Source organism: Eulemur rufifrons, chromosome 9 (genome assembly GCF_041146395.1).
Source record: "Eulemur rufifrons isolate Redbay chromosome 9, OSU_ERuf_1, whole genome shotgun sequence".
NCBI lineage: Eukaryota > Metazoa > Chordata > Mammalia > Primates > Lemuridae > Eulemur > Eulemur rufifrons.
In genome coordinates, this window is record NC_090991.1 from 33,043,456 (window position 1) to 33,055,572 (window position 12,117).

Genomic DNA, 12,117 nt, shown 5'->3' on the forward strand with positions numbered 1-12,117 from the left:
GAGCCCAGCCCCGGCAGGGAGCCTCACCAGGAACGGGGTGCAGGTCCAGAAGAAGGTGGAGAGGGCGTGGAGGTAGGCCGCCTTGCGCAGCAGCTGGAGCTCGCCCTTCCTGATGCCCTCCACCTGCTCCGAGAAGCTGGGCTCCCAGGCGTACAGCTTCAGCACCTTGATGCCAGCTAGGATCTCGCTCATCAGCTTGATGCGTGAGTCCTTGAGCTTCATTTGCTGCACCTGCACGGCGGAACGAGCCTCGGTGGCACACCTGCTGCCTGCCCCGGCCTCCCACCCTGTGCCGGAATGCCCAGCCCTCGCCTCCCCCGTGTCCTCGGCCTGACCAAATCCAGCTCCACCCTCAGTGCCACTGACCCTCTCGGGCAGCATCCTCTGCCCCCTTCCCTGGGTTTCTAAGGCATGTGGCACTTTCCTCTCGTTCCATAACCTTCCTTTACATGGGTTTCCCATCAGGCCGTGAGGCTCCTGAGGGTATGCATTGTTTATTTCTCTTTGTTCTTCCAGATGCTGACCCAAGGCTTGGCACGCCGGATGAGTTCATTCATTCAACCCCTATTTACTGAGTGCCTACGATGTGCCAGGGCATGTGCTGGACATGGAGGATGTCCTAATAAGCAATTCAGACAAGGCCCCGACCATGATACAGCTGACAGTCTGATGGAGGAGGCGGATAATGAGCAAACGATTAACCAGATTAATGCTTAATTAGAAATCATTATGTGTGCTCTGAAGGAAAATAATATTGCGAGACAGCAATGGGGTGGGGGCAGGGAAACGAACTTAAACAGGGTAATCAGGGTGGGCTTCTGGAGGAAGTGACATTTATGCTGAGAGGAAGGAAGGAGCTGGCAGGTGAGAAAGGGTGAAGAGTGTTCCAGGCAGAGGGAATGGTATGTGCGGTGGCCCAGAGGTACGCTGCGTTTGGCGCTTTGAAGAAAAGAAAGAAGGCCAGGCTGGCTGAAACTTGGCCATGTCCTGGGGTGGGGGGTGGTGAGGGATTGGCAAGGTAAGCAGGGGCCTGGTGGCTGGTCTTAGGGAGTTTGTCCTTTATTCTACGGGCAGTGGGAAGCTGCTGAAGACTTCAACACATATTTGCAAATAACAGACTGAATGACCGGCTATTTATGCTTAGTGGGGAAAGGTGTCATTAGACCAGAAGACTCAGGTTCCAGTCCCAGGTCTATGTGATTCTGGACTGCCATAATTTCTCTGGGCCTTGCTTCCTCAGCTGCAAAATGAGAAAGTTACTAAAACTCTCTCAGAGCTGTGAGGGCAGAGTGAGCTACGGTTTGTGCAAGCGGCCAGCGGTCGTCCATACTCAGCAAGCAAGGCGGTGGAGGGGCCCCCAGGTTAGTGAACAGCCTTCGCCAGGCAGCTGGCCAGGTGTCCCAGGCAGGGCCAGTGCACCTGTGGTGGCACCTACCTGGATAGCACGCATCTTCACGGCCACAGCTCCATTGAGTGGGATCACCAAGACCATGACAGCAACTCCAGCCAGGGCAGAGGGACCCAGGTTCTGAGGAGGCACAAATAGATAGATAAGACAGATGAACAGGCCGGGTGCAGTGGCTTATGCCTGTAATCCTAGCACTCTGGGAAGTCGAGGCAGGTGGATCGCTTGAGCTCAGGAGTCTGAGACCACCCTGAGCAAGAGCAAGACCCCGTCTCTATTAAAAATAGAAAGAAATTGGCCGGGCATGGTGGTGCGTGCCTGTAGTCCCAGCTACCCGGGAGGCTGAGGCAGGAGGATCCCTTGAGCCCAGGAGTTTGAGGTTGCTGTGAGCTAGGCTGATGCCACAGCACTCTAGCCCAGGCAACAAAGTGAGACACTGTCTAAAAAAAAAAAAAAAAAAGACAGATGAACAAATAACCAAAGTCTCCAGACAGAACCTAACAGACAAACAGCTCTGTTGGCCTGAAACGTGGAGCTGGGCAGGAAGCAAAAGATAGTGGTCGGCCAAACAGATCAGGACAGAATGACCACCCATTTGCAGAAGCAGCCAGCCTTCAGATAATGACCATAGGGACAAACAGCAGATGTAGAAGGGTGTCGAGGCACACAGGATGGCACACATGGATAGTGACAGCTAGAGTCACACCCAGCCTGCCTCCAAGACCCTCTGTTCTCCCCTGGCTTCTGCGGGAAGGGTAATGCACAGGTTGGAAGGATTCAGTTGTAGACACCGGCATCCTCAAAGTCCTGCTCCTCCTCCCCTGCCCCCAGTACCTAGGGAAGCTCTTGTGTGTATGCCACATCCTCTCTGCCTACCCAGAATAACCCTCCTTTTTCCCCTTACTTTTCTTCCTTCCTTCCTTCCTCCCTCCTTCCTTCCCTCCCTCCCCCCCTTCCATCCTTCCTTCCTTCCTCCTTTCTTTCTTTAGACAGAGTCTCGCTCTGTTGCTCAGGCTAGAGTGCCATGGCATCAGCCTAGCTCACAGCAACCTCAAACTCCTGGGCTCAAGTGATCCTCCTGCCTCAGCCTCCTGAGTAGGTGGAACTATAGGCACACACCACCACACTCGGCTACTTTTTTCTACTTTTGGTAGAGACGGGGGTCTCACTCTTGCTCAGGCTGGTCTCAAACTCCTGACCTCAAGTGATCCTCCCACCTTGCCCTCTAAGAGTGCTAGGATTACAGACATGAGCCACCGCATCCAGCCTCTGTCTTTTTAGAGATGGGGTCTTGCTATGTTGCCCAGGCTGGACTGCAGTGGCTATTTACAGGTATGATCATTACACACTACAGCCTCGAACTCCTGGGCTCAAGTGACCCTCCCAACTCAGCCTCCTGAGAAGCTGGGACTACAGGAACCCAGCTAATTTTTTTTTTTGAGATGGAGTCTTACTATGCTGCCCAGGCTGGCCTTGAACTCTTGGGCTCAAGCGACCTTCCTGCCTCAGCCTCCCGAGTAGCTGGGATTATAAGCACGTGCCTGGGCTCCAGAACAGTCCTCTCTTGTCCCTTCTGCAGCAAGGTCAGAGGAAGGGGCAGAGGTCAGGGTTCGAGTTACCTGCCAGAGGAAGTAGATTGCCAGGATGATCTGCAGGGGTGCCGACCACACCAGGTTGAGGAAGGGGGCGAGGTCCATGAAGCGCTGGGCGTCCACTGACATGAGGTTGACAATTTCCCCCACGGTAGATGCACGTTTGACTGAACTGGTGATCACCAGAGCCTGCAGGTGGACAGCAGAGCAGGGGACTCAGCTGCGAGCCCCTCACAAGCTGCCCAGGGCTGGCCTGCCCCCCACTCCTTCCATGCCTTGCTCCAGCTGACCTTCCGGTAGATGACACCTATGATCGCCGTACGGAACCTCAACCCCAGCACGAAGATGCACTGGTGATACTGATTTACGATCAGTGTCTGCATCATGGAGCACACGAACATCAGCCCGGCCACCAGGAAGCCCCACCAGGTGGGGGCCGAGGGGTTTGAAATAAACCTGATCAGGACGCTGTGGGGAAAAGAGAGGCACGAGGTGGGCGGGGGTGTCCGAAGTCCCAGCTGCTCCCTTCTCTGCAGCCCTCTGCTTCCACACTCAGCCTCCCCAGCAGCCCCTGCCTCTGCAGCCTCTCAAGTGGGGGCTGCCAGCCCGTCCCCACACCCCATTCCCCGCCCCACCCCCAGGCCGGGAGGGTCAGCCCAGCTGCCTCAAGACCATGACTTCCATCCTTGCACCAGGCTGCTGCCTTCACCTCCTTCCCTGTCCCCCGTGGGCCCTGCCACCCACTGTCTGGGGCTCTCACCACCAGCCTCACCCGCCTGCCTCTCTTACCTCCTGAACCACCGGGCAGGAAGGTGGGCTGCCGAGGGCTCCGCAGTCCGTCACAAGACCACAACAGACCCTCGCCCCTCAAATCCATCCTCCCAACTGCAGAGGCCCCAGGCGCCGCCTGGTGACCTTCTGCAGGTCCCTAACCCACCTCCGCTCCCAGGGCCTTCTTCACCCCTCTCTTCTTACCTTCTGGCCTGTCCCCATGCCCTGCCCCTCTCAGCAGCTGTATGCCCACTCAGCCACCCACTGAGGACTCCCTGCCACCCACACACTGCGCTCCAAACCCCCGCCCTCTTCCTTTTCTCCTGCCTTGGAAAAGGAGTGCCCTCGGACTGTCCTGGCTGCCCCTGCCCCCGGGAACGCGCTCCGTTCTTGCCCCTTTCCCCTGGTCCCCACCGTCTTCCCCTCTACCAGCTGCTCTGCACCTGTGCCTATTGACAGGGTGGGACCCGTGGAGCCCTCCAGCCAGGGTCATAGCCAGGCCTCCCCTTCTGTCACAGCTGGTGTCTCTCAGAAAGGTAAGCTCAGGTCCCGAGCCCTGGTGCCTGTGGATGTGACCTCATTTGGAAATAGGGTCTTTGCGATGAGGTCATATTGGAGTAGGGTAGACTCTAATCTAGTGACTGGCGTCTTTATAAGAGAAGGAAGAGGGAGAATTGCAGACACACACACACACACACACACACGTGAAGACAGAGATCAGAGTGATGCACCTACTAGGCAGGAACGCCGAGGGTTGTCAGAAACTACCAGAAGCCAGGAGAGAGGAAGCGACAGATCCTCTTCCAGATCCTCTGGAAGGAACCAACCCTGCCAACACCTTGATTTTGGGCTTTTGCCTCCAGAACTGTGAGGGAATCAATTTCCGTTGTTTTAAGCCACCTAATCGGCAGTGATTTGCTACCAGGAAATGAATATCCCTTTCTTTTTTCTTTCTTTCTTTCTATCTTTTTTTTTTTTTTTTTGAGACAGGGTCTCTCTCTGTCACCCCAGGTAGGGTACAGTGGCATGATCATAGCTCACAGCAACCTCGAACTCCTGGGCTCAAGCAATCCTCCTCCCTCAGCCTCGTGAATACCTGGGACTACAGGCACGTGCCAAGATGCCTGGCTAATTTTTCTAATTTTAGTAGAGACAGGGTCTTGCTTTTGCTCAGGCTGGTCTTAAACGCCGGAGCTCAGGTAATCCTCCCACATCAGCCTCCCAGGGTGCCAGGATTACAGGCGTGAGCCACGGGCCAATACCCCTTTCTTTGCAGCAAGTTTCTAGATGGCTCCGTCTCCACTGCAGCCCCTGCTCTCAGGCCCTTCCGCTCTGTCCCAGCCTCTGTTTTTACAAAGTCAATTACCAGCTCCATGGTGCCTCCCACAGGCTCTATTTTACTGGCCAAATTTAAACACTGGAGGTTACTCCCCTTATTCCTCCACCCCGGAAGCGCTTTCTGCACTTCACTCCTCGTTCCAGGTTCTTTTCTTTTCCCAGCTCTGGCCCCTCCAGTCTGCCCTGTGCTCACCCCTGGCCTGTCGGAATTCCTAGGGCTCTGCTGGGGCGCTCCACCCTCGCCCCCTACATGGGCTCTCTGGGAGCGCAGAGCCACAGATGTGGGACTGTGGGGTTCTACTGCTGACCCTGATAATGTGACCTCCAGCTAGCTGGGCACCCACCGCCCCCCCCCAATCCCGGAGACCCCACCAGCACCTCCCACCCACCCCGGTGCCTCGCTCCTGCTGAGCCCAGCATCTCAGCAAGGGATCCGGCATCGCCAGTCCCCCAGGCCAGAGCCCAGGTAGCCCTGCCTCCTCCCTCTCCTTGGCCACACACCCAGCTCCGGAACAGCTCCCAGGGAGGCTTATCTCATGCCTGGCCTTAATCTGACAGGTTGGCCCACTTCCACCCACCAGCCCTGCCCTGCCTCCCCCGCCCTGCTGGCAGGAGAGCCTCAAAACCCAGAAACACCTGGAATCCCTGAGTCATGCCGTCTCAGGCCTTTGTGACTAGCTTAGGCTGAACTTTCCCCTCTATCTTTCCCTACTTGTCCCTGCAAACCTGTGACTTCCTGAGCTGGCAAGGGTTCCCTGCTCTGTCCCAGGCTGGCTTTCTTGGCCCCCCCAGGCCTTTCCAGACAGCTGAGTACAGCTCTGCCCCCATTTATTCCAAGTGATGTACACGCTGGTTTCTCACACAAGACCTCAAGACCATAACATTTTTTTTTTTTTTTTTGAGACAGAGTCTCGCTTTGTTGTCCGGGCTAGACTGAGTGCCATGGCATCAACCTAGCTCTCAGCAACCTCAGGCTCCTGGGCTCAAGCAATCCTTCTGCCTCAGCCTCCCGAGTAGCTGGGACTATGGACGGGAGCCACCACACCCGGCTAATTTTTTGTTTCTATTTTTAGTTGACTGGCTAATTTTTTTTTCTTTCTATTTTTAGTAGAGATGGGGTCTTGCTCTTGATCAGGCTGGTCTCAAACTCCTGACCTCAAATGATCCTCCCGCCTCGGCCTCGCAGAGTGCTAGGATTATAGGCGCTAGGCCGGAGCCACCGCGCCTGGCCCTGTCTATCTCTGTATCCCTAGCAACTAGCACCATCCTGGTACCCTGGAGGCTCAACAAATGTTCCCGGAACACATGAATGCACGCTTGGAGGGGCACTGGGCTGGGGGCTCAGCTACTGGGCAGCTCTCCCTCCCACCCTCTCATTTGAGAGCTCCTTCTAGTCTGAGCCACTGCTGTGACAGATGGCAGAGCCCGATGGTGGTGAAAAGCGCACCGGAGCTGGAGTTCCGGGCCCTGGACTCAGAAACGATTCCCTCTTCCCTAGCTTGTGCCCTTGGCCGAGTCACGTCACCTCTCTGAGTTTCTACTTTCTCGTTTGCAAAACAGGAGTAAGGGTACTTCTGCACAGGACTGCTGGAAATGTTTCCAGAGAGAACGCTTGGTAACACATCCGCCCCGGTGCCTGGCACGCAGGGCGCACCCAGCAAGTCTAAGCTGGACGCGAATGGGGAAGCTGGGGTGAGAGGCAATGGCACTTGCCAAGGGTCACACAGGAAGTGGAGGTAGCCCAAGGGTCACACAGGAAGTGGAGGTAGCCCCTCCCGCTCCGGCCTGGGGTTCTCTTTCCTGTGTGTCCCAGCCCTCTGGCAGGGCCGCAGCAAGAGGGAGCGAGGAGACACCTGAGCAGCTGCGGGTTGACGAAGGACAGCAGGTCCTGGATGAGCTTGAAGCAGGCACCGATGAGGAAGCTGGGGCCAAAGGTGACCAGCATGGCCCGCAGGAACGAGGGGCCCCCGGGCCTGGGCTGGGCCCGCAGCAGCGCCTCGCCTTCGCCGGAGACGGTCTTCCCAGATGCCTCCGCAGCCTTGCGTCTGGTCGGGGAGGAAGGGGCAGTGGGTGCAATGGGCGCTGGGCCCCATGGAGCCAAGGGCCAGGCTGGGCTGGCTGGGAGTGAGGAGGAGGAGGAGGAGGAGGGAGCTGGGTTTCTGGCTCTCAGAACTGAGAGGGGGACAGACAACGTGAGAACTGTGTGGGCCACTCTGTGTTGGGGTGCCAGAGGGCATCTGCAGGGGGTGGGGGCCAGACTGCGACCCCGAGGACTACAAAACCCAGCTCTTCCCAGCCTCTGGCCTCTCCCTAGCTCCCCAGCGCTGGCTCCAGGGCGGACGCCGAGAGCGAAGGGGAGACCAGAGCAAGGATGGCCCGTGGGGCACGCACTGGGCAGCTGAGCAGGGCGGGGTTGAAGGTGGCCTGGAGGGACAGAGAGGGGTGCAGCCGGCAGACGGGGGACCTGTAGGTCTTCCCAGAGGCTCAAGCCATGGAAGCCAAGATCCTGCTGGCCAGGCCCAGTCTTTGTTCCTCCAACAGCTAGTGGCAACCAGGAGCCTGGGCTGAGTAAGCGCTGAACTCCGAGGTCATGAGTGGGAGGAGAGTTCAACCCTGGGAGCAGAAGTGGCTGGAGAAGGATGACCCTGAGCCCCAGCTCTCTTGGCCGGGCAGTCGGCCAGAGACAGAAAGAGGAGGCCGGAGTGGGGTGGGAGAGTGCTGGCTCCCTCCCCTCCTGGAGGAAGTCCCCGGAATCTACCCTGTAAGGCAGGCAGCGTGGCGCAGTGGTGAGAGCGGGACTTCTGGGGCCAGACAGCTGGGTGTGGAGTCCAGCTCTGCCACCGCCAACTAGGGGACCTTGGGCCTAGTTGTCCCCATCTGTAACATGGGGACAATAGAACCCACACCGTAGGGCTGTTGAGAGGACGGGGCCCAGGGCAGAGCAAGTGTAGGAAAGAGCCAGCCGTTCTCCTGCCCTCACTCGAGCTGGGGAGAACTAGCCGTGTCCAGGCATAAGCTTCCCACATCACGGCCCTGAGGCCACCAAGAAATCATCTGCACCTGCTCTGCCTGCCACCCCGTGTGACCATCCCAGGCCCACTAGCGTCATCTGCAGGGGACCCGGGGTGTGTGGGGGGCTGGGCGGTGGGTGCGGACACACAGCGAGGGCCTCACCGTGGCTCCTGCTTTTCCTGCTTCCTCCACGCCTCCAGAAGCCGCTGCACCACCTTGTAGGATTTGTCCTCCTCATTGAGGGACCAGAGGTCCTGCTCCTCCAGGGGACGCCGGTAGCCGAGGATGGCCATCCTGGGGAGGGGGGTGGAGGCGGCAGGCAGCCCCACGTAGGGTCAGAATTGAGCAGCCTGGAGCTGGGGGCCGGTGTCTCCAGGGCCCCAGGGTCTCCAGAAAGGAGGGTCTCCCTTGAGTGCTGTGCCCAAGGGCGGTGTCTCCATTCCCACAGTGAACAGGCTGGGTCTCTGCCTCCCCCTCCCAGGGTCCTGCCTGTAGCCCCCTCCTCCTCCTCCTGCCCACATGCCCATCTCCCCCCAGGCCCTGGGGGTGAAGTCCGTGCTGGCTTGGGCCCTGCGTGAGGACACGCGTGGTGGATTCAGCCCTGGCCTCAGGTGCTTTCTCGGTGCGGCACGTTAATGAGCTGTCACCCAGGTCACAGACACAATTATCCTGCCCAAGCCATTCTGAGGGGCAGCCAAGAAGATGACAAGCTGCAGGTTTATCCCAGACGGAAGCGCTGGGAACTAATTACAGTCTCCTTCCAGCCCCCTGGGCCTGTCCCCGGGGCCGCCAGGTGGAGAGCTGGCCTACAGCCTGGGAGCAGAGCTGGGCCAGGCCAGGCCTCTGCACCCAGCCAAGCAGCCCAGACAGACACTGTCCCCCACCGTCCCCTGCCCCAGGGCCAGCCAGGACCCTGAACTTCTGACCTGCTTCCCCCCCCCCAACCCCCCTGTCACCTCCAATCTCTCCCCCTCCCTCTGGCCCAGGCTGACGAAAGAGCCAACTTACTTTGTGAACCACCAGAAAGACAGGCGGGAGAGAAAGCCAGCACTGGCCTCTGGACAGGGGTTCTAGAAGGTGAGAGAATGGATGGCGGAATTAAGGATGCCCACCACCCTCTCAAAGCAGGGCAGAGGAAGGGAGGAGCCCCTCACTCCTTCCTGCTGCAAGCCCCAGCGCACAGATTGTGGAGGTGACATCTGTCCCCCTTTGGGGGCTGCTTTCAAGGGCTGAGTTGTGAGCCGTGGAACCCCCACACCCTCTATGGCAAACTCACAGGTTCGACATTCTTTTGGGAGAAGAGCGGTGGTTTCTCCCTGAAGCAGGACAGGATGAGCGCAGACAACACCAGGGCAAAATAGATGTAGAAGGTGGTGAAGCGAAAGGGGTCTGAGATCCTGCCCTGGGGGGAGAGGGGAGGGGGTGTCAGAAACACCAGAGGAGCCTGGGCCAGCAGCCCTGCCCTGGGGAGAGCCCCAGGCGGCAGCTCCTTTGGGCTGGGAGGCAGTGCCTGCAGGACTCTGGGGAAGGGGGAAAGACCACAGGGGCTGGGGTTCAGTGAGGACTTGTCCTAGGCCAGACATGGTGCCAGCACTTGACCTTCATGGCCTCGTCTAACTGGGACAACAGCCAACAGGCAGGAAATCTCAAGACACCCATTCTGCAGGTGAGGGAATCAGGCTCCAAAGGGTTAGGCAGCAGGCCCGAGATCACATAGGGAGCAAGGGGATCGTCCAGAGCCTGCGCTCCCAGCCACTCTCCTTGACTGCATCCCACCCAGATGCAGAAACGGGAGGCACTAGAGGACCCCCAGTGTTCCATCCACCACCCAACACCACCTCCCTCCAAGGTCAAGGGGAAGGCCAGGGACCAAGGAAGGTGGGAAGAGAGGGGCACAACGTGCTAATGGGACTTCTAGGTAAGACAGAACTTACACACGTGTTCATCAAGCAGACACTGACTGACACCCATATCAGACATCACCTTTGGTGCTGCTGCTGGGGCGGGGGGCGGGGGGCTACAGAACAGCCCCCTGCACTCCCACGAGCATCAACAATGGCAGCATCTTTGCCCCATTCCCCTGTGTTACACTGATCCCCCCTCCCCAGCCTGCTTCCAGGCAGAGATGCGGCATGTGGGGAACACAGATTGCACAGGAGGTCCTGGGGGCAGCAGGGAGGGGCCTGGGACCCAGCAGTGACCTTGAGCTCTGAGGTCACCCTCCTAGACAGGGCTGGACCTGGCAGGTTCCCCTCTCCCCACCTTCCCCCCTTACCTCTGCCTTGGCTAAAAGGATCTTGGAGCGGAAGGGGACGATGGCGCAGACCACACACAGGAACCAGAAGATGATGAGGACCCCCGAGGACTGCACCCCCTGCAGCCGCTCATACTGGATCAGCAGGGTGGCCAACAGCTGTGCAGGGAGGGCAGGGAAGGCCCAGGCAGGGCACACATGTCTGGACCTGCCTCCTTCCTCCCCATCCAACCCCATCCTCCTCCCACTCCCGGTGTCCGGCCTTCTCCACAGAGCCCAGGGTTCCCCCATCACAATCCACAGCCCAGACCCCCACCCAGCATCCTGGGCCCCACACTGACCATGGTGATCCCCACCACCAGCGGGGTGACAAAGAAGATGGGGGCAGGCGCCCAGCCGTGGATTAGGCCATGGAAAGAGTAAAAAAGTTCCGCCCAGGAGACACACCACAGCAGGACGCCCAGGACCTACGAACAGGGCACAGGTTGGAGCCCCCATCGCCAGAGACAGGGACAGTCCTGCTGGGGTGGGGTCTTTGCACCTGAAGCCACCAGACCTGCCTGGGCCTGGCCCTGAAGGCTGGGAAGGGTGCTGACCAGAAGCTTCTTGGGAGTAGAGAGAGCATTGCTGAACTTGCTTGAACTTTCCCAAGCCAGGAATATCTCAGCTGGCTGCAGACCCAGCTGGCTGGCTGCCATGCCCCAAGCTGCAGGGCAGGTGAGACCGGGGAACCTAGTCCAGCTGAGGAGGGCAGGGGGGGCTCATTAAAAGCAGAATCCTCTAGTCCCAGTCCAGCCCATAGGAGAGCCCTGAGCCCCTGACCGTCTTGAGCCTGGACAGGTGGGAGAGGATGATGTAGCCATGATGGTGCTGCCGCAGGTAGAACAGGTAGCAGGGCAGAGCAAGCCACAGGTAGATGCAGGGGATCCAGGCCAGCAGGGAGTTCTGGAAGCAGGGAGTGAGGTCCGGGTTGTCCGTGTGCACAGACAGGTTGGAATCCTGGGGACAGAGAGGACAATTCAGTGCTGTGGCTGCCTCCTAGAGTATTGGGCTCTCCCTTGGGTGGGCCAGAGAGACGCTCCGTCCAAGACAGGGGTGGGGTGGAAGATAGGTGAGGAGGAGGGAGCCTAAGTCTGCAAATGAGCAGGGGCTGTCCTGAGTGTGAGTTCCCCAAGGAGGCCACGGCTGCCTCCATTTCTTCCTATTTTCTCTCTCTCAGTGAGGTATAATTTAAGACCAAGAAACTGCACCCATTTAAAGTATGCAACTGAATGAGTGTTGACAGTTTAAGACAGAGCAATATTGCCTCTTGTGTTGCATGAGCCAGACAGAGGAGGTATAACTGTGGATTGTTTAGTTTGTATATCAAGGTCATGTCCCTGGCTGAGCCATTTACTATCTTTGCAAATTGACTAGCCCCAGGAGAAGCAGTGTCTCCCCAGCCAGAAAGCTTGGGTTGTTTGTTTTGTGTTTGTTTTTGTTTGTTAAAGATGTCAAAACATCATAATATACAGAAAATAAAAAATACGTATATAATACAATAGTTATCTTTTTAGTTACATATTCACACATCAAACTATTTTCATATATAATCTGAGAAAGATGTCTTGAAAGATCATTATATATAAAGGAGGCTGATTTGACAGCTGTATACACCTGCAAGGCCATTGCCACAATAAAGATATCGAATAGTTCCATCACTCTGCAAGTCCCCTTGTCCTCCTTTGCATCTGTCCCTCCCAGGC

At 57.8% G+C, this 12,117-nt stretch overlaps 1 protein-coding gene across 1 annotated transcript in view; it reads right to left on the bottom strand.

The window, feature by feature from the left end:
- ABCC3 (ATP binding cassette subfamily C member 3) overlaps positions 1 to 12,117 on the bottom strand; it is a 55,155-nt gene that overhangs the window by 20,428 nt on the left and 22,610 nt on the right. The window contains exons 2-12 of the mRNA XM_069482390.1: positions 11,195 to 11,371; positions 10,714 to 10,839; positions 10,394 to 10,531; positions 9,395 to 9,520; positions 9,127 to 9,188; positions 8,281 to 8,412; positions 6,960 to 7,151; positions 3,288 to 3,465; positions 3,025 to 3,186; positions 1,436 to 1,528; positions 28 to 231 (exon numbers count right to left, since the gene is read on the bottom strand). Coding sequence (XP_069338491.1) covers positions 28 to 231; positions 1,436 to 1,528; positions 3,025 to 3,186; positions 3,288 to 3,465; positions 6,960 to 7,151; positions 8,281 to 8,412; positions 9,127 to 9,188; positions 9,395 to 9,520; positions 10,394 to 10,531; positions 10,714 to 10,839; positions 11,195 to 11,371 — 1,590 coding nt within the window. The remainder of the gene's footprint in view (positions 1 to 27; positions 232 to 1,435; positions 1,529 to 3,024; positions 3,187 to 3,287; positions 3,466 to 6,959; positions 7,152 to 8,280; positions 8,413 to 9,126; positions 9,189 to 9,394; positions 9,521 to 10,393; positions 10,532 to 10,713; positions 10,840 to 11,194; positions 11,372 to 12,117) is intronic.